The sequence below is a fragment of the Polypterus senegalus genome, chromosome 14 (genome assembly GCF_016835505.1).
Source record: "Polypterus senegalus isolate Bchr_013 chromosome 14, ASM1683550v1, whole genome shotgun sequence".
Lineage (NCBI taxonomy): Eukaryota > Metazoa > Chordata > Cladistia > Polypteriformes > Polypteridae > Polypterus > Polypterus senegalus.
The window spans coordinates 96,208,378-96,229,236 of NC_053167.1; the positions used below are offsets into that span (position 1 = coordinate 96,208,378).

Below are 20,859 nucleotides of genomic sequence, written 5' to 3' on the forward strand. Positions count from 1 at the left end.
AAAAAGGACAATAAAATTTATAGTTCATTTGTGATGTTACTGCCTTATATGCATGTTCCACAACAACCTATTTCCCTTTTTAACACAACAGGTGGTCCTGGGAGTGGAAAAGGTACCCAGAGTCTGAAGATTGCTGAGCGCTATGGGTTTGAATATATTTCTGTTGGAGAACTTCTGCGAAAAAAGATGATCCACAATGCCACCAGCAACAGAAAATGGAGCCTAATTGCAAAAATAATTACAAATGGAGAGTTGGCACCACAGGTATAAGAGCGCTCAAACATTGCTTCTCATTAACAAAGAGGAAATTTTAGACCCTCATTAACAGCATCTCCAAGCTGAATGGCTTCCTAATTGAGCAGACCATCATATAAGCAATCACATAATGAGCAGAGCCTGAATCAAAATGCAACAGATACTTCTCTTACGTTCTAAATAAATATGTCAAGGAAACAGTTCGTTATTGAGTTGATCTTAATTAGGAAGCCACAGTGTAAAATGTTGTGTTAAAGGCCAAGATGCTTCAAGTGATAGTTACTGATGCCTTTATTATGTTATTGACACATAAACAATGTGCTGTCAATCAGAATTTGTAGAAATAAAATGCAGTGGTGTACTGTGTAATATGTGTGAGTCACAACATGGCATTCATGTCTCCCCAGGAACACTGTGCACTGAGGAGTTTGTTATTGAGACTGTGATTATAGTTTCCTTCTGAACTATAATAATTATTTTTAGATGCTTGCCAGGAGACTTGCAGTCCTGAAATGTAACCTGAGAGAGTTTAAAAATGAATTTTCACGATGTCTCAATCCAAAGTGCAAATTTCAATATTTGTGTTCAGCAGGTGCAGCTCAGTTAAAAGAATTACGCTAACGGCAGTACGATAATGTCACAGTTTTAATTTATTTTAGTACTGTGCTCATCATAATGGATAAAAAAATGTACAAATCAGTGATGAAAATATAAATAAAAAGAAACAAAATGTGTTAAAGGCAACAGAGGAGAGGATGAAAGGAATCTAAAATAGATCTGATTGCAAAGACAGTAAATTGATCTAACATACTCAGTGAAGGGAATGGTGGTGTTGGTTTTTTGTTTTAATGTTCAAATTAATTTTATAAACAATCCATATCAGATATGAGTGTGTACAGATATCTATGTGTGTGTCCCACTTTCATAAATTTAATAAAACCGATTCCATCCTGATACAACTTAATAGACAGTGTGCTATGCTAACTTACTTTGCTTTCAGTGCAGGACATCTTTGAATTTGTCATTTCATAACAGTAAGGAGGACAAATTAAAAAAACACAAAATCATGGTCTGCGGTGGGCTGGTGCCCTGCCCGGGGTTTGTTTCCTGCCTTGTGCCCTCTGTTGTCTTTGTTTAGCTCCAGCAGACCCCCGTGACCCTGTGTTAGGATATAGCGGGTTGGATCATGACTGACTGACTGACAAAATCATGGTTGTTGCTTTGAGCACCGTTATCACTGCATCTTTGCATGTAGAATACAAGACAGTAGCAAGCACTGGTGGGACGACGATGTAATGGGTTTTGTTGTAAAACAGCGTTCTGATGTTTTCTGAATGTTGAATGCGCAGTTCAATTACTTGTGTGAGACTTGATTGGAGAAATATGTGTTTGAGGCTTGCAGTTTCTTGTGGGAGCAGCATATCAAATTGAGCTGTAATGGCTTGGGACAGTCCTCCCCAATGTTTACTAAGTCTGCCACCTCAATGTCTTTGCACTGGAATGCTGAGTCGGTACTGTCTTCCACCATATGATTCCAAACAATTCCAATTTAAGCATTCAAATGTTTGTTACAATTAAGATGCATATATTACATATGAAACTGGCCTGCTTAAACTCCAGCACATGTAAATTAATGTATGGATTTATTAAGGAAAAGGCTGAGGATCACTTGGCATGAACAGGTGTATTAGTGGGCAGTCATGGCTTCGGACAGGCGAGGTTGTACTTTACTAACATGCTGGAATTCTATGAGTTGCATATGATATTATGCATCTGGATTTTGATAAGAGATGCTTGGCATCTGGGAAATGGGAAATCAAAGTGTAGATAGGTGCAAATTTAGCTAAAATACTATTAAGTAAAGGGTTATGGTGAAAAGGAATCTTATCAGAATTAGGTCATTTAAAAGTGGTGTCCCTCAGGGATCAGCTGGAGCTACTGCCCTTTTCATATTATAATATAAATGATCTGGATAGAAATATAAATCACTATCTGGTTAAGTTTGCAGATGATACTAATCTAGACCGAGGGGCAGATCTAGAATTATCTGAATCATTACAGAGGGACTTGCACAGATTTCTTGCACATAAAATGTAATATACGTCAATGTGAAGTGTTACACATAGAAAGTACAAATGTTAGATTTGAATACACGATGGTGGGAGGTCTGTAACATGAAAATATCCTTATGACTGGGGTGTCAGCCTGAGATCCTGGAGAACCATAGCTGCTGCAGGATTTTGTTCCCGCTACTTTTTTGATAATTGACCGGTTACTTCTGTTAATTTAACAGTTTTCTTTTGCCTTACTTGTAAGTGACTTTCTTAGTTGTTTTTGTTCCTTAATCTGTGGCTCTGAGGCTAAGGATCTGGACCGGCAATTGGAGGGTTGCCGGTTCAAATCCTGTAAACACCGGAAGTGACTCTGCTCCATTCGGCCCTTGAGCAATGCCCTTAAACTGCAATTGCTCCCTCCTGAATATCACATTAATCTGCATCCAACCCTGCAAGCAGGTCCTCCAACTTACAGGGAAACCTTGGGGGTTGGTGGAAGGATTGGCACTCCAGCTATGGTGCTCATGTGTCACCCATTGCACTGCTGCACTCGGGTCCAAATCCAGGTGGTGGATGCAGCAATGCGCTGTAGGAGTGCATGCTCCCAACCTCCTCCTCCTGCACCCAGGAAATACAGAGATGCAAAGAAAGGCAGATTACCACCCAACTGAGATGCCACCTTTTCACTCCAACCATTCTCCTTTGTACATATATGTTAATGAAACATTTTATTTAATTTTGTGGCTTGTAAGTGCTCTCGTTCTACCACACCAGTCATTTCTAGAAATTTGTTTTATCTTTTTTGAGATCACCATCCAATCCGAATGACTTGTGCACCACATCAGATGAATTTCTCAGATCTTCATTTTTTTTTCAGATTTTTTATTGATTCAAGCATTGTATGAAAGACACAGGTGCAGATTGGATCTGAGGAAGCCTGGTTATCTGTGGGTTTGGTTTACCATATTGCTTGGCTGCTGGTTAGAAATTAAACAATTAAAATGTAAGGCACTTAAAATCAGAACACCATGGTTATGTTCCATTATCATTAAAAATTGATTATTAATGAAGAAAGTGCCTAGACTGAAAACCTGCAGTCATTGTGGCTCTTTGACACCTTTACCATATGAGAATGACCAATAGTCGTAGTGGACTCGTCAATATTAACATCCAGATGGTGTACAGAAGCCACTAAGAAGGCCAACAGAATGTAAGGTTATATAGCACGATGTGTAGAGTACACGTCCAAGGAGATTATGCTTAATCTTTATAACACACTAGTCAGGCGTCATCTGGAATACCGTGTTCAGTTTTGCTCTCCTGGCTACCAAGAAGACATAGTAAAGTTATGGCAGACCCAGAGAAGTGTAACTAGGCTGATTCCAGGATTGCAAGATATGTGCTATGAGGAAAGATTTAACACTAGAATCCCTGAAACCTACGATAGAAGCTGTAATCCTGGGCCACCTTAAATTCCTTCACACCTCTCCATTAGTGTTTTTTGTTTTGCAAATGTGTCGATCAGCACATGCAGCAAGCAGCCTGCTATCCCATCAACCCACTGCCATAGCTCAACTCGGACAAAAAGTTCTCCCAGATGAAGACTGTTTATCTGGCTGTGAGGTGCCTGGAGTTGTACAGGGTAAATAATATATTGTTATTTGGAACACATGCATTGTGTGTTCTTTGTCTACAACGATCTGTATAAATGTAGGATGACAGCAGTGTCAGATCAGGGGTAGCGTGAACATGAATAAAACTGAATAAAAAAAAATAAAGTTAACCTTTACAAGTACCATAAATTTACACTGGCTGTCACAGACAATTTATGTTTTTATTCTATAATAATAACAATAAAAGCAGCTCACTACTCAAAACGGTAAATCTAGGAAGGTCCCGGAATGGAACTCACAACCTCTTGATTATGAGTCAGCAGTTCTTCCCTTGGCACCAGCTAAGCGGTTGTGTCAGCATTGTACCCTAACCCAATTTCTTTTTCTTCGGTTATATTTTTGAATTAAAGTGCACTTGTTTTGTTATACGTGTACCTTTTGTGAAAGAGATATTTGGACTTTAGTCTTCACACATTATATACTTCATGTCAAAATTTTGTCATTAGTACTATAGCCTGCAAAAAGTTTCTGTTCTAGCTATGTGTTCAACATTTCTTGCTTCGGATTTCCTGTCATCATACATTTACCCAGATCATTGTAGACATGAAATGAATGTGTTCCAAATAACGATATATTATTTACCCTATGCAAGTCACAGGACCTCACACAGAGGTAAAGAAGACTTGAGCTGGTAGAACTTTTTGTCTGAGTTGAGCTGCTCGGGGGCGGGGGATGGGTGGGATAGCAGACTGCTTGTTGTTTGTGCTGATTGACACATCTGCAAAACAAAAGATACTGATGGAGAGGTGCGAAGGAATTTAAGGTGGCCCAGGATTGTGACTTTTCTCGTAGGCTTCAGGGATTCTAGTGTTAAAGAGTTGAACCTTATCCATTTATGCAAATGTGTATTAAGAGGTGACATGTTTGAAAGTTTTACAGATATGAAAAGAATTAGTACAGTGAATCCATGCTTATTTACAAAAAATATGGGGACACAATTGGAAACTAGTCAAGGGAAAATTTTGCAGATGATTTAGAAAGTTTTTTGCTACACAGAGAACCACAGACACGTGGAATAAAGTACCAGGTAATGTGGTAGATAGTGGGACTTTAGAAAGTCAGGTTGATGTTACTTTGAAAAAATCAGATTGATAGGATTAGTGAGCTTTATTGGATTAAATAGAGTGTTCACGTCAAAAATGTTCTGATGTTCTAAATCTAATTGAAAAAGATGTTATTCCATGTAATGTTTTTGTTGTTCATACTTTCCATAAAAATAATCACATCTATGACACATATGAACAAAAAAAGTTAGAATTAAGCTGCAGTATGAATGTAGCCTTAGTTTCCTGGAAAACTGTTTGGAAGCCACTTCATGAGGAGGTGGGTCCTGTCAGGGTCCTGCTATCGCATTTTCATTGATCACTACCTACATAAAAATAAATATATAGACAACATTAGCTGCTTAGACTTTGAGCTCTGGTTCTTTTTTCTCTATAACATTGTTTGCTTGTGTTGCAAATATTTTCTCAACCCAGTCATTTACGAAATTTGAGAGAATTCATCTAATTTCTAATACCATTCTAGACAAAAGCATTTAGGTACATAATGGACAAAAGTGACTGTAGAATTTGGTGAAAAAATTAAATAGGCAACTGTGCCTCATCTGCAATGACCATGATGAGCTTGTGATAACTTTGCATTGTGAAACATTTTTGATTTGAAGTTTAAATTAAAAGTAATGCCTGCTGCAACTTAATCCCTGTAGACACAGATGCTGATGTTGATGATTTACCTGTTAATTGTGCACAGTGCTAATTTTAAACAAAAATCTTTCTTTTTTTTTCTTCAGGAGACAACAATCACAGAGATAAAGCAGAAACTAATGCAAATCCCTGAAGCCAATGGCATCGTTATTGATGGTTTTCCCAGAGATGTGGGACAAGCTTTATCCTTTGAGGACCAGGTATTTGAACAATTAGCATTCATTCCTTAAAGAATGCATTTTATTTATTGTATAAAGTAGAAAAGTGATAAAATCCAAATAATGTCTCTGAAGGAATTTCAAACCCACTTTCATTTAACTATAGCAAGTCAGCAAGAATGTTTCAGTTTTTTCTTGTTAGTGTAATGAAAAACAGGCAATTAATAAAACAGACAAAACAGCAGTGGGTGTACATAAAGAGAGTTGTCTTTTTCACCAAGCAGAATGTGACACCCTTGAATTCAGCATCTCTCACAGTATGAGCCTGCCTACAGATTTCACCCACGTGAACCATGTGTGTTAACCCAATTAATTCAATTTTGTCTCTTCCACGAATGCCAACTTTCCTAAAACTTTTTAATTCTTTAGTTATCTCAGAGAGCTCATTGTGTTTGAGAAATGTATGTGATGACTTCAGAATGATGATTAAAAAAATGATCTATACCTTTTGGATTATAATGTAATTTCTATCCACTTTTGAGCAGTAACCCAAATGTTGCCTACTGCTTAGGAAATTGGCAACATAAACATTACAGATGTTACAGCGGGTGCTCAGGGATCTGTCATTTAGGATGCAAGGTTGTGTTTACCTAGCATATGACATACTGAAATCTTGCAAACTGTTATGTGTCAGCAAGGTGTTCCAAAGAACACAAAACGGCCCCAAAAGGAGTTGCCTATTCAGTAGCAAACAAGTCCCAAAATGACAAACACTAAGAGACGTTATAAAAACAAACGGAGCAAAGGGGCCAAAATTCAGTAAATCCACAATCAATAATTAAAATTTCAAAGACACACCAACACCACAAGTGCATTCAATGAGGCGTAAGGGACTGCTTATTATAAGGTTGAGGGCAGATTCTTGACAGAAATGGACAGTTTGTCCTACCTCTTGGGGCACCACCTACAAAATACATGGAGGATTGAAAAACCAGTATGGATACATAGAAATAGCATTATATACGAAACTAATTAAAAAAACACTGAATAATGCAAATACTTTACAAAAATGACAATATTAACAAATAAAAGAATAAAAAATGGACAAAGAGATAATTAAACAGGAATTTGAACCCCAAGCCTGGCTGAATCATAACACATGCAAACTGTGTGGCATCTTCTGTGAGAAATGCTGAGTTGTTCAACAAGGCCATCAATAGTCTAAAATGGTTTTCACACACTATTCACACAACCATATCTCTTCTGTCCATATTGTTAATGGACAGGATCTTTTTTCATCAACTTCAGGAGATTCTCCTCCTTCTCTGAACTACCACTGCCCAGAAAATATCATCCTGCCCTTGGTCATGAGGATGCCTCATGTTACAATGTTTGAGTTACTGATTTACATAGAAGATCTAGTATTGTGTAATTATGAAAAAGTGGGCATATTGTATGATTAGCTGCTCACACCATTCCTTAAATATTCTTAATCAACTTTGTTGACTATATCTTGGAAATATTTTATTTGAATAAAAGGAAAGCAAAAGAAAAATACCACAAACTTAAACATACGAGAAGTACAAAGGGGAGCTAAAGAACACCACTGCTGACTTAGATAATGCCATAGCAAAGTAGCAGCTATTGTGAATGTACTGTACTTTGTTTATAATTATTTATTCCATTTTGGAAATCTTTATTTTAAGTTGCTTATTTAGGTACATTGTTTTTTTTGGTATCTTAAATCCATCTTCATTTTGGTACAGTTTTTTTTTTTTGCGTCTTCCTGCTGCCATTTTGTCTATTTTGGTCATGGTGATGTTGTTTCAGCGTCACTATGGACATGACCCAGACGTGCTTTAGTCAATAGTGCAAAGTTCAAACTGTGCAGCTCCTCATTATACAAGCTTGATGTGTAGTCCCGAAAAAATTAGCAGTTATTTTAGTTATTCTTCTTACAGTATTAGAACTTTAGTGCATGTTTCTTTGATTTCGATTTAGGATTAAGGTTTGGGTTGATGAAAAATTGGTCTGATTTCCTGGTTTTGATCTTTCCATGTTTAATGACTTATGTTTAACCTCCTGGTCCTTGTTTCAATTTTTTTATGTTATTCTTTAGCATCTGTGGCTTCAGGTGTCTTAAAAAGAGCTCTCAGGTCATTAAGGATTGGGTGTAGGCAACATCTGAGAGTTTTAAATAATCAATGCTATAGCGAGTACAGAGAGACAATACAAGACCAGACATATACTAATGTCAGGCAAAGAAGTGGTCATAAAGGAAGAAAGCAGCAGAAAACCAAAAACAACCAAACAGCACTGCAATTCTAGCAGACAGGATCGGATAAAATCTTCAAGACAGGAATAATTCACATTAAGGACATCCGCCGAAAATATGCTACACAACATAAAGACATCTGCTTGAAATCATGGCAATGCTAGTGGCTGAGGTAAACCAGTGGAGAACAAATGTTATGGGAGATTGGGAAGAGGTTTCCTTCAAGATCCCTGTTTTTCTCTGGAATTTCTTAATGGTAGCTGAGATTTTTGTTTTGTTTCATGTTTTCTGTTAAATTAAGGAGATCATAGCTCTTCTCTAAATGTAGACCAGTCTTAAAACTTCAGTGTATATTTCCACTCCTGTGTGTGTGCTCATATACATCTTGTGTTCCCTTCACACTCTCTTACTTTAGATGGTGGTTCATTCAGCAAATATAACACAATTGAGAACAAACATAGCTGTTATGGAGAGATTGCTAAATAGATTTTTTGGGGTTAAACTGGATCAAGGAGAAGGAAAGATGACTGCAGTATTTAATATCGAAGAAAAAATTACCCTTAATGAGGGATGTTCACAAATGAAATCAGAATGGATAATGGGCCAGGTCAATAGATCCATTGTGTTTTCTTAGCAATACTTGGCGACAACTTTGAGGTTTTAGAGGATGGGATGCATGATGATGGAATAGTAGGGATGGAGGTTCAACAAACTGACAACTTGTTGTCTTTAGATGCAGTAATTACAACTAAAAGCATATGGAGATTCACAGTGGCCTTGGATTTAGTGAGCAAACTGTTACCTATTTTATGCAACACCTTCTTGAAAGATTACTGTTTCAAAAGTGGACATCTTGTGGCTTATAACCTGTTTGTGATCCCTAGTCTAAAAACAGCTTGTGTGTTTGTTGGCGTGGGGCAGCTTAACAATGGCTAGTTATGGACATATTTATTGCACACCTCTGATATTATCACACCTGATCCTTCTTCATCTTTTCCATTGTTCTGCCTGTTTAGACGTTAGTTATCAGTAATATGATTATTTTAGGAGATAAGAAGGGATTATAGTCAAAATGGGCTGAGGAAAAGGAAAAGCAAACCCAACACAGCCCAATATGCATACCCAGAAGCCTTGTCAATATATGTTAAGATCAAAAAGCCTTAATACCCTTGAAAAACAGTAAATATCACTGAAAATGTTGTTTGTGAGTTATCCAGAAACTAGGAGAGAGAAGATTGTGCTCTTAAATAGCACTGATATCACAGGACATGACTTGCAGTCGTAATGTCTTAGCAAATGGAGTCACTGCTAACAGTGAAAATATACAGAACGGCGCTTCCCTTAAAAATGAGCACAGAAATGAAAAATGACAATAAAATTTGAAACAGAAGGAAAATATTACAAAACCAGAAACAAAATCAATTTCTACTTAAGAGTAAATCCAAAACTTCATAACAATGGGACATTATATCTCAGCTGCAGCCCAAATCCTATCATTCTATAAGAAACAGTGTATGAAATATGAAATTCATTCAAATCCTAAGTAGATGTTAATATAGTCCTTAAGGTCTAAAATGATACTTGAGTTTCTTAAGCAAATCATTTTAACTTCCTGTTGTTCCTTTTGGGAGCTGTTCTCACCATATGATGGCCTGTGACCATGTCCACTTTCATCTTTCATTGAAGGGTAAACGGATAGAAATGTATTTTGTGTGGATGGGAAAATTCTAAAAGACTTCAGTATAAAGGTGGGCTGACAGTGTTTCCCCCACAGAGCCTCTCAACAACAACAACAACAACAACAACATTTATTTATATAGCACATTTTCATACAAACAGTAGCTCAAAGTGCTTTACATATTAAAGAATAGAAAAATGAAAGACACAATTATAAAACAAAATAAATCAACATTAATTAACATCGAATAAGAGTAAGGTCCAATGGCCAGGGGGGACAGAAAAAACAAAAAAACTCCAGACGGCTGGAGAAAAAATAATAAAATCTGTAGGGAGGCGATTAAAAGTAATATTAGGGAAAATTGTAACTTAATAAGGATTAGAGATGGCAAATGAAGTTGAGTAAACAGACATTGCTTTAAATGTAATTTTCTTTTTTTTGTCTTTCTATACCTGTGACATAGGGTTACAATAAGGGTGCTGTCCCTCTTGTATGTCAGAAAAGGCAACTAAATCAAGTTGGTGTCAGGAAGATCATCCAACCATGAAAGTTTCTGCTCCAGTACCCCATATAACTAGCAAACCTTCAATGAACTTAAAGTGGCAGATGGAGACAGTGAGGCAAAGAAAGAGAAAGAGAGAGGAATAGTCTGAATTGAACTTTATCAATCAATAATCAATTAATCATTTACATTACCATAAGTAAAGAAACATAGAAAAACACCAGTCAGCCAAAAGGAAAAAAACAATAACTAATTCACATTTCAAATACGAAAAATCAATTACAGGGTAATTTTCCTCACGTTTACACACTGCCTCACCAACATGCCATGTTTTCACAAAAGAATTCACAATTATGGTCATTTTGTAGAATTTGCATTCTTAAATTCTGGCTTTCACAAGGCCAGTGACAGAGAGAGACTGTGAAAAAGAGGGAGATGGATGGAGAGAAAGCAAAAAAGAGACAGGGAGGGGGAGAGAGAGAGAAAGAGACAGAGTGAGAGTGAGAGAGAAAGAGAAAGTGGCACAGAGTGAGAGAGAGTGAGAGAGACTGTGCCTTTTTGCCTTGTCAGAGCTTTTTCTGTAAATCACAATGCACAGAGGCTGTTTATTTGTGTGGTCCATTAATTCCGTTAATACACTTTTCATGGTGTAGGTCAGGTTAAGTTAAGTCAGTCTGCAATTGAGGTGTGGCAGGATAATCAAGAGCATGTAATCTTCTGTTTGGAATTATGTTCATTTGCAGTCATCTCCTTTGTTTTTAAGTTAATCTAAAGGTCTTTTCCACTTGTCACAAATACCCTATGTTTCCACTATAATGAACAACGATTATTAATTATCCAAAATAATTATTTACAAGAGATTCTAGCTCTATAATTTTTTAGCATCAATAGAATTGTGGGGGTTTGAAATATGTTGCATCATATAACCTAAATAAATCAGAAGACACAGGGATTGCCTGAGAATATCACAGCCAAAGAATACTGTAAGTACCTCAAGGTACTGTGTAATGCCTAAGCAATTATTTTCAATTTTTGACCACAGTGCACTTTAACACTATGAGAATGCAAAAGTACGAGTAATAGGTACCATTACGCTAATAGTGACAACTTATTTGACCTTGGCAGGATTTCCTGAAGGCAGATGTGCAGCAATTTTCTACAGCTGTAGCTCCACAAATCTGATGAAAGAAAGTACATGCTTTTTTTAAAGTCATGTTCAGAATACCGTGGTCAAGGAACCAATGTTCTCTTACAAGTATACAGCTGAGCTAAAAACAGGACATCAGATTTAAAGAAATAATCTTATCATTCTGCTAGCCTGAAGTTGATTCTTTTGCCTTTGCATTTTAAAGGTTTTGTTTTATGTAATGCAGATATCCATCTGCTCATATTTTGGAAACACTTTCTTTATGGGTGGGAACTGAAAACTCCCCAGACAGAATCAACGTTAAACAAACCTTTGACTGAACCCCACTCCATGGAAGAGAAATCTCAGTTCATATCAGACCAATTTAGAGTTATTGATTAAACTTCTACATACCTGAATATGTAATATAATATAATATAATATAATATAATATAATATAATATAATATAATATAATATAATATAAGGGCGGCACGGTGACACAGTGGTAGCGCTGCTGCCTCGCAATAAGGAGACCTGGGTTCGCTTCCTGGGTGCAGTTTGCATGTTCTCCCCGTGTCTGTGTGGGTTTCCTCCAGGTACTCCGGTTTCCTCCCAGTCCAATGACATGCAGGTTCGGTGCATTGCTGATTCTAAATTGTCTCTAGTGTGTGCTTGGTGTGTGGGTGTGTGTGTCTGTGTGTGTGTGTGCCCTGCAGTAGGCTGGCACCCTGCCCGGGATTTGTTCCTGCCTTGCACCCTGTGTTGGCTGGGATTGGCTCCAGCAGACCCCTGTGACCCTGTGTTAGGATATAGCATGTTGGAAAATGACTGACTGACTAATATAATATACTAGCAAAATACCCGTGCTTCGCAGCGGCGAAGTACTGCATTAAAATTTTTATTAAGAATAAAATTTAACCTTTTTAAACTTAAGGAAAATATGCCAATAATTATTTGTTAAGGATCTCTTTGTATACCATGTTGTCAGTTCGGCCCTCCGGTTGTAACATGACCAAGCTGTGCGCTGAGCTTACTCTTGAGCATGTAACTTACAGTTGGCCATGTGAACAGTAATCTTGTCTCAAATCTCACAGCTTGGATTGGTGCTGTCATAATCGGTTTGAGTTTCATGGTTTGTTTCAATTACGACAGTATTTGTAGAACTTGTGTTGAAGAGACATTCGGCATCTGTCAAGCGTTGCAAGTATACAACCGGTTTCATCGATAACTTCACTTCCAGCTTTTGAGAGTTTAAACATTCATAAACATCAAAGTGTCCACTACAGAAATCGTCACCTGTGAATCTAGAATGTTTAAGAGGCATTGGCGGTTGTCGAAAGGTGTAAAATATTTGGCCATTTCGGTACACTTGAAAGCGACAACCGAACAATTCAGCGGCAGCCATCAACTCACATGCAGAACCATAGGTGAAGGGCTTAAGCATTTCACTCTTCTAGTGCTCCTGTGTGTATAATTATCTCCTGTACCCATAGTCATCAGTCCATCTTGAACCTGTCCCAGTCATTCAATACATAAGACACAATGTTCCTCCGGATATCAAGAGTGAGCCTGATATGGCCGTGCAATATGTAACAAAGAGAATGGAAAAGGTAGGTGGTATCTCCGGGCATGGAAACCACTCGGTAAGTGATAGTTCTTTGATCGATAGTGATCATCTCGATAGACATGGTAATGGGGGTTGGAATGATAAAGGAAATGGGTACCTGAACAATGTAAAGTAAGTGTAAAATACCTATACAATAACTATAATTGTAATAAACAAACAATAAAACAGCGGAGAAGCCGTGGATTAAACAAAAAGGCTGTAGTTATCAGTAGGGAGACGTGAATCCCGTGGCAAGCAAGGAAGGGAATGTAGAGACTGGAGCGATGAACGGCCTTATATAGGCAGGCAGCCAACAACGTGGGAGGCGTTGGGATGGGGGACCCAACGCCGCCTCACACGGTGACCGAGCTGCAGGCTATGGACGTATATATGTACGTATAGTAGGATTCAGTTAGCGTTGGGAACCCGTGTACCAAATTTCTTGAAGATGGGCCCATAAGTAACAAAGACTGTTGAAAAGTTCAACAGTGGCATCATACCACCGAAATAAGTACGTATATTGGTTTCGGTTAGTGCAAGGAATCCGCCTACCAAATTTCGAGAAGATGGGGCCATAAATAAGAAAGTTCAACATGGCGGACATTGTTGACCGTTATGACCATTACGCGTAGAATTTCGAAATGAAACCTGCTTAACTTTTGTAAGTAATCTGTAAGGAATGAGCCTGCCAAATTTCAGCCTTCTACCTATACGGGAAGTTGGAGAATTAGTGATGTTGGAAAATTCAATATGGCGGCTGACAGTGGCGTCATACCACCGAAATAAGTACGTACATTGGTTTCGGTTAGCTCAGGGAAGCCACCTACCAAATTTCGTGAAGATGGGGCCGTAAATAAGAAAGTTGAACATGGCGGACGTTGTTGACCGTTATGACCGTTACGCGTAGAATTTCAAAATGAAACCTGCTTAATTGTTGTAAGTAAGCTGTAAGGAATGGGCCTGCCAAATTTTAGCCTTCTATCTACACGGGAAGTTGGAGAATTAGTGATGTTGGAAAGTTCAATATGGCAGGTGACAGTGGTGTCATACCAACAAAATAAGTACGGACATCGGTTTCCGCTAAAAGTTAAATATGGCGGCCGACAGTGGCATCATACCACCAAAATAAGTACCAAATTTCAGCCTTCTACCTACACGGGAAGTTGGAGAATTAGTGACGTTGGAAAGTTCAATATGGCGGCTGACAGTGGCGTCATACCACCGAAATAAGTATGTACATTGGTTTCGGTTAGCGCAGGGAAGCCACCTACCAAATTTCGTGAAGATGGGGCCATGAATAAGAAAGTTCAATATGGCGGACGTTATTGATCATTATGACCGTTACGCCTAGAATTTCGAAATGAAACCTGCTTAACTTTTGTAAGTAAGCTATAAGGAATGGGCCTGCCAAATTTCAGCCTTCTACTTACACGGGAAGTTGGAGAATTAGTGACGTTTGGAAAATTCAATATGGCGGCCGACAGTGGTGTCATACCACCGAAATAAGTACGTACATCGGTTTTGGTTAGCGAGGGAAGCCACCTACCAAATTTTGTGAAGATGGGGCCATAAATAAGAAAGTTCAACATGGCGGACGTTGTCGACCGTTATCGACCGTTATGACCGTTACGTGTAGAATTTTGAAATGAAACCTGCTTAACTTTTGTAAGTAAGCTGTAAGGAATAAGCCTGCCAAATTTCAGCTTTCTACCTACATGGGAAGTTGGAGAATTAGTGATGAGTCAGTCAGTCAGTGAGTCAGTCAGTCAGTCAGTGAGGGCTTTGCCTTTTATTATTATAGATAATATAATATAATATAATATAATATAATATAATATAATATAATAATAATATAATATAATATAATATAATTATCTGAGATTCTGGTTTTAAAACAATGAATGAATGAACATCAAATCCATTTTCAATTTTATCAATCCCAGCATAACAGAATAGGCGACTAAACTAGGATGTCAATCCATTGTAGGGTTTAACCATAATCTAATAAACATACAGATGCCTCCTCTGACATATACATGACACTACCCTTCAGATACAATCTAACTGGTCTGATCTGGACCACTGATGAATAGAATCAAATAGAGGGGTAACACTTAATAGAGAGAAGTTTATTTGTCCCCAAGAGGAAATTAAAAGTGAAAATTTGAAGAGCATAAAAAATATCTTTCACCTCCAGCACACATTCCCTCCAGGCTGTCTCATCAGCCTTTGTGCCTTCTGAGACAAAACAAAATGAAGGTTCCACTGAAAACATTGTAGTAATTTTACCAGCTTTTATTTGTGTTAGAATTAAAGGCATAAGCCATAAATCACATCTCCAAATGAATGTACATAATTTATTCATATAAAATCAAACAAAAAAATAAAATCCTTAAATAAATGTAGTCATTAATTAGAAATGTTGCTGGCACTCCCACCCTCCGCTCTGAACACAACTGGCTTTATACTTGGCTTCCCCATTTGAAATACACTATTTGAATCATACATGCTTATTAAATGACCACACAAAAGCCATAATCATTTTTTAACAAATATCAAAATTTAAACTTACAATTCAGGTACTTTTATAACTTAACAGCCAGCGCACACAGGAGTAAGACCTAATCTTATTCTACCCAATTCAGTCAGGCATGGCTGGGGTCGAAGCATTTAAACTCTTGACGTGCCCTCTGCTTTATTTTTGCTCTTGCTGTCAAGCTCTCCTTTGCCACACAGCCCAATATAAAACATTTAACAAGTCGTTTTTTTAAGATTTTGAAAATAACTTTTGTTGATATTTTTGAAATCCTTTTATTTGGAAACTAAACATTATAACAGAATACAGCCCAATCAAACAAATGAGAACAACACAGGAAGTACAACAGCGTACTTTGAAAGCAATCCAAGATACACTGAGTGTTCAGTCACCACCCAACAAAATGCAAATATAAAGCCCCATAAGAAATAGTTCTTTGTGTGTGATAAATCAACAATTCAAATAAAAAAAAAACTTCACACACAGGCCCGGCCATGTGTACTTTAGAATTAAACTGTATTAATGAGTTCAAATTCAGAAAAGGTTTGGAACTGATTCTCATAAAAAGAATGTGATTTTTTTCCAATTTAACATAAAAATAGGGCATCAGTTTCCCACTAAGATATATATATATAAGTAAAAGATGTGGGAAGCTGGGTAAATTTTCAAAGGTTGAACAAAAGAAGTACAAGTAATGTGGTAAAGGACAGGGATTTTAACAAAGCATTTTAGATCATTTTTACTGTGAGTAGGTGGCTTTACGTTTTCTTATACATATCAATTAAAAAAACATTTAAATGTAAGAAGAGTAGTGTGGTTTGATATAGAATGGAAACGAGAGAGTCTAAAATAACAAAACTTTTAAATTGCAGATACAATACAATTTAGGTCAAAAGTAGAAAAATAACTCACAAGTTACTTAAACCTTCAGGTCAAAAGAAGAAGGTAACAAATCACAAATGTCTCCAAGTCATGTGAAGGTTGAGTCTGCTTCATGACATTCATTGTTTTTATTCTAAGTTCAGTTCCAGTTGTGATAACTTTAAGCAGGGTTGTGCTTCTAGGATCACCCTATTCCTATACTTACCATGAAAGTAACTGAGCGCTGTTGACTCTGCCAGAAACAATTGCATACTGCTGTTGATTAATGTTAATGAACAATAAAATGACACTGAAATATTAGATATGTTTATTTTATTAATAATTATTAACATTCAGTTTTGTTTCTCATTATATATTCATCTACATTAGTCTGCCAATTTTGTTCTTTTCTAAAAATGATGGTAGACCAAACACACACTTTGCAGACTGCTTGTAGGGTGGGATGGTCTTGTGTAGGAGGTGGGAAGGAGAACATATACCTGTTAAGTCAATCTCCTTTGCAAAAATCCATCATTCTTGGTATGTGGTTCCCAGGCAGTCTTGTTCCTCGCATGGATCAGCTCAAGTGAGAGAAGTGAGAGCGAGCTGTTATCACAGAGTCCATGTAAGGAAGAGAGATTCAGATTAATGCAGGAGAATATTCAGCACACATCATAAGCAGTAAACTGTTAACTTTTGAAACTGAAGACAAGACTCTTGAACAGTGAATGGGGGAAGAGGCGGAACTTTAATTCAAAAAGTCAATCCCATGAGGCTTTAGTTTGCTGTTTATATGTGTTCGTAATATTCCATGAGTAACTAACAACTATCATAGCTAGACGCCTGTTTAATAATATGGTCTTAATGGTACAATGGTAAGTCTGTTTCAGTCTTGTCGTGCATTTATGAATGTCAGTTCATTGGACATTCTTGCCCTTACAGCCATCTTTCTTTGTGGTTCTAATTAATTTTCTTCATCAAACATTGTTACCCACTTGTGAATGAATGGACAACATTACACCTAGTAGTAGACATTTTATTGCTTTAACTAAATATATAAATAATAAATATATTTAAAGCAATAATATACAGTGGTACCTTGAGATACGAGTGCCCCAACGTACGAGTTTTTTAAGATACGAGCCGTCACTAGGTCAATTTTTTTGCCTTGAATTACGAGCCAAAATTCAAAATACAAGCCATCAAAGAGCTTGTCACCGCACAAAATCCTGAGGAACTGACGACGGAGGAGTTGACGGATCTACAGACGCAGCAATATACGGAGGTTCTGCAGGAGATCGGTATCGCAGAGGAGCCAGAGTTAGAGGAGGTTATCTCTTCAAGTGAGATAAAGGAAGTGTTGGCAATGTGGGAAAAAGTTTCGGACTTTATTAAAAAGAAACACCCTGAAAAAGTTGCAACTGGTCGTGCAGCAGCGCTATTTAATGACACTTGACTAACTCATTTCAGAAACTTTCTAAAGCTGAGGAAGAAACAAAGCTCCTTGGACAGGTTTCTATTGAAACGCTCTGCGAATGAAAGTGACGAAAGCGTGGCAAAAAAGAAAAAAACTAGTGAAGAAGAAAATTAAGTTAAGCAAAGTGAAGTGAAAGAAAAAAACTATTACAATACGCTAATCGGCTCCACCAACATCTGTTTATTTCTTTAGATTCTCTTTTATGTATTAGATTTTACTTTGCTTGTATACAATATTTGTTCATTATAAATACATTTTTCTTATGTTGAAAACATTTAACAAAAAATTGGAGTGTTTTTTGGGGACTGGCATGAATTAATCTCATTTCAATTAATTTCATTGGGGAAAATTGATTTGAGATATTAGCATTTTGACTTACGAGCTCGGTCACGGAATGAATTAAACGCGTATCTCAAGGTTCCACTGTATATAGGATCCACCAGGGGGTGCCACTGAGCCCCAAACCTCAGACACAGCAATACTCAGCACAATTTTGGATTTAAATTATTTAAACACAGCACATTTCCAATAATCACCCTTCCTAAGAATATCCACAATACACAATAAATAAACAAATTCTTCCCTGTCTCATCCTCCTGTTCAGTGTTGTCTGCTGCTGACTCATTGATGTGTGGCACCAGGCTCCCTTTTAAGTTGGACCAGGGAACGTCTCTGGTATTATGCTGTGTGTCCCTCGAAGCTCTTCCAGGCCATAAAGAAAGTAGGAAGGTCAACAGCAGCCTCTATCAGCACCCAGGGACCCAGACAGGGCTTCACTTCTGGACTCCAACTCCCAAGCACCCCTGCGGACAACCAACACCTGGTGTATGGGAGATGGAACAGTTCCTGACTCTTGGCTTCCACTTGTTCCTCCAGGATATTATATCGGCCAGGCATAAAGTTATTTTTCAGTCCTGCTAGTCAATCCATCAGATGTTCCACTCTGGCCGTCCGAGAGAGAGACAGAGACATGTGTTTTTACACATTTTGAACTTATGCTTGGATAACTGACATATGCATTATGTGACATGAGCAACATGAGATTTTACTTTCTTTTTTCACATCATTTGTCACAATATAGCATTGCTCACTGTTGGGTTGTATTATGTCATAAATGTTTTTTTTATCCATTCTGCATGAAAACATGAGATGTATATTTTTTTGGCCACCACTACAAAGTAAATGGGGTAAGTAACCATAAAAAAGTAATTTTTGGGTAAAGTGTTCCATTGAGCCCCAATCAGTTATTGATTCCATGGCAAACACTGAGGGTCAGGAATGACTTTGAGGACTCCAGTAGACATGATACTAGAGTTGTCCTAGTAGACCCAGTTGTCTCTGCAGTCCTGGTCCCCAATTCTAAGTCATCTGGCTCTTTGCTGCCAAGTACAGCACGTACCAGCTTTGTATTACTGCCCCAGGAATAATGATCTCTTGGGCTCCATTAATAATACTGAGGCAAAGGCCCCCTTAGCAATGGTGACCTACTATCATTACAGTGATTTTTTTGTCAAACATTTATCCTGTACTATCCTTCTTCCTTTGTAGTTGCCATCTCTGCCAGGCTCTTATTCACTCTAGCCTATTAAGAACATACTCAGAATTATCTGAAAGTAGCATCCTGTGGGCTGCACGGTGGCGCAGTGGGTAGTGTTACTGCCTTGCAGTAAGGAGACCTGGGTTTGCTTCCTAGGTCCTCCCTGCGTGGAGTTTGCATGTTCTCCCCAAGTCTGCGTGGGTTTCCTCCAGGTGCTCCGGTTTCCTCTCACAGTCCAAAAGCATGCAGGTTAGGTGCATTGGCAATTCTACTTTGTCTCTAGTGTGTGCTTGGTGTATGTGTGCGCTCTGCGATGGGTTGGCCTTGCACCCAGCAGACCCCCGTGATCCTGTAGTTAGGTTATAGCGGGTTGGATAATGGATGGATGGATAGCATCCTGGGTGGGTTGTAATATATGAGACCTGGAGTAACCATAGAAGTGACCCACTTAGATACAATTTCATTTATATCTAGCATTTATTTTTCACCTGTATCACATTAGATTTTCTTACAAAGTGGCCAGTCATTGAGCTCATTTATCTACTTTAACTGCACAAGCTGGGGTGCCTGACCCAACCTCTTCAGTCAATGCAACAGCTGCAACCCCCTACTGCTTAATTGTCTTCTATGTAAGTGAAAATGTTTGATACTACGGACATTTAGGAGTCATTGAACAATTGCACTGATTAAGTGTGAAAGGTTTTTACTGAATATAAAAGAGCCAAAGTGCTTTCCCATTATTGAGCCAGGCATCCAATTTATTTTTGCACAATTTACCACAATGGTGTGTTAAAATGTATTCATGTACCAAGGCCAGTTCTAGTCACTAAAAGGCTAAAGATTGTGTGAAGCAAGAAAATTATTTTAAGTACATTGCAGAAGCCATCTTAGAAGATAAAAAAACAAACAAAAGTATGCATATAGCACGAGAAGAGACAAAGTGTTGGATTTAGATGGGCTAGAAGGTGCCTAGGGTTGCCACCTTTAATGTGATAAAATAAGGGACACTCATCACTCCCCAAAACCCTCAGATGATGCTATAATTCTTACTGCGAGACAAAGAAACAAAAGAATTAACAATTACAGAAACAAATACTTAAAAACAGAAACATAAAATGATATTTCAGCTTTTTGTGCACAATCAGCCCTGTCAGAGCTCAGGTTGTGCTGAGCTGCATGATACACACAAGTCAACTCCACAGCTGTAACCTGGAGTGGAGGAATCATTAATTATATTGAAAACGTGTATGGATTAAGATACAAAAATAGAAAAGGATAGACTGAAAAATACTTCTAAATATGCATCATGGTTATGGATCATGAATAGACTCACTGGTTTATGTATGTAGATGTTTAAAATTGCACATTGTCATGGAATACAGTATATCATTTATGAATTAGAAAATAAATCTA

General features: G+C 37.7%; 1 protein-coding gene across 1 annotated transcript in view; it reads left to right on the forward strand.

Annotated features, from left to right (window-relative positions):
* ak5 (adenylate kinase 5) overlaps nucleotides 1–20,859 on the forward strand; it is a 517,659-nt gene that overhangs the window by 21,127 nt on the left and 475,673 nt on the right. Inside the window, exons 4-5 of the mRNA XM_039734419.1 lie at nucleotides 92–264; nucleotides 5,775–5,888. Coding sequence (XP_039590353.1) covers nucleotides 92–264; nucleotides 5,775–5,888 — 287 coding nt within the window. The remainder of the gene's footprint in view (nucleotides 1–91; nucleotides 265–5,774; nucleotides 5,889–20,859) is intronic.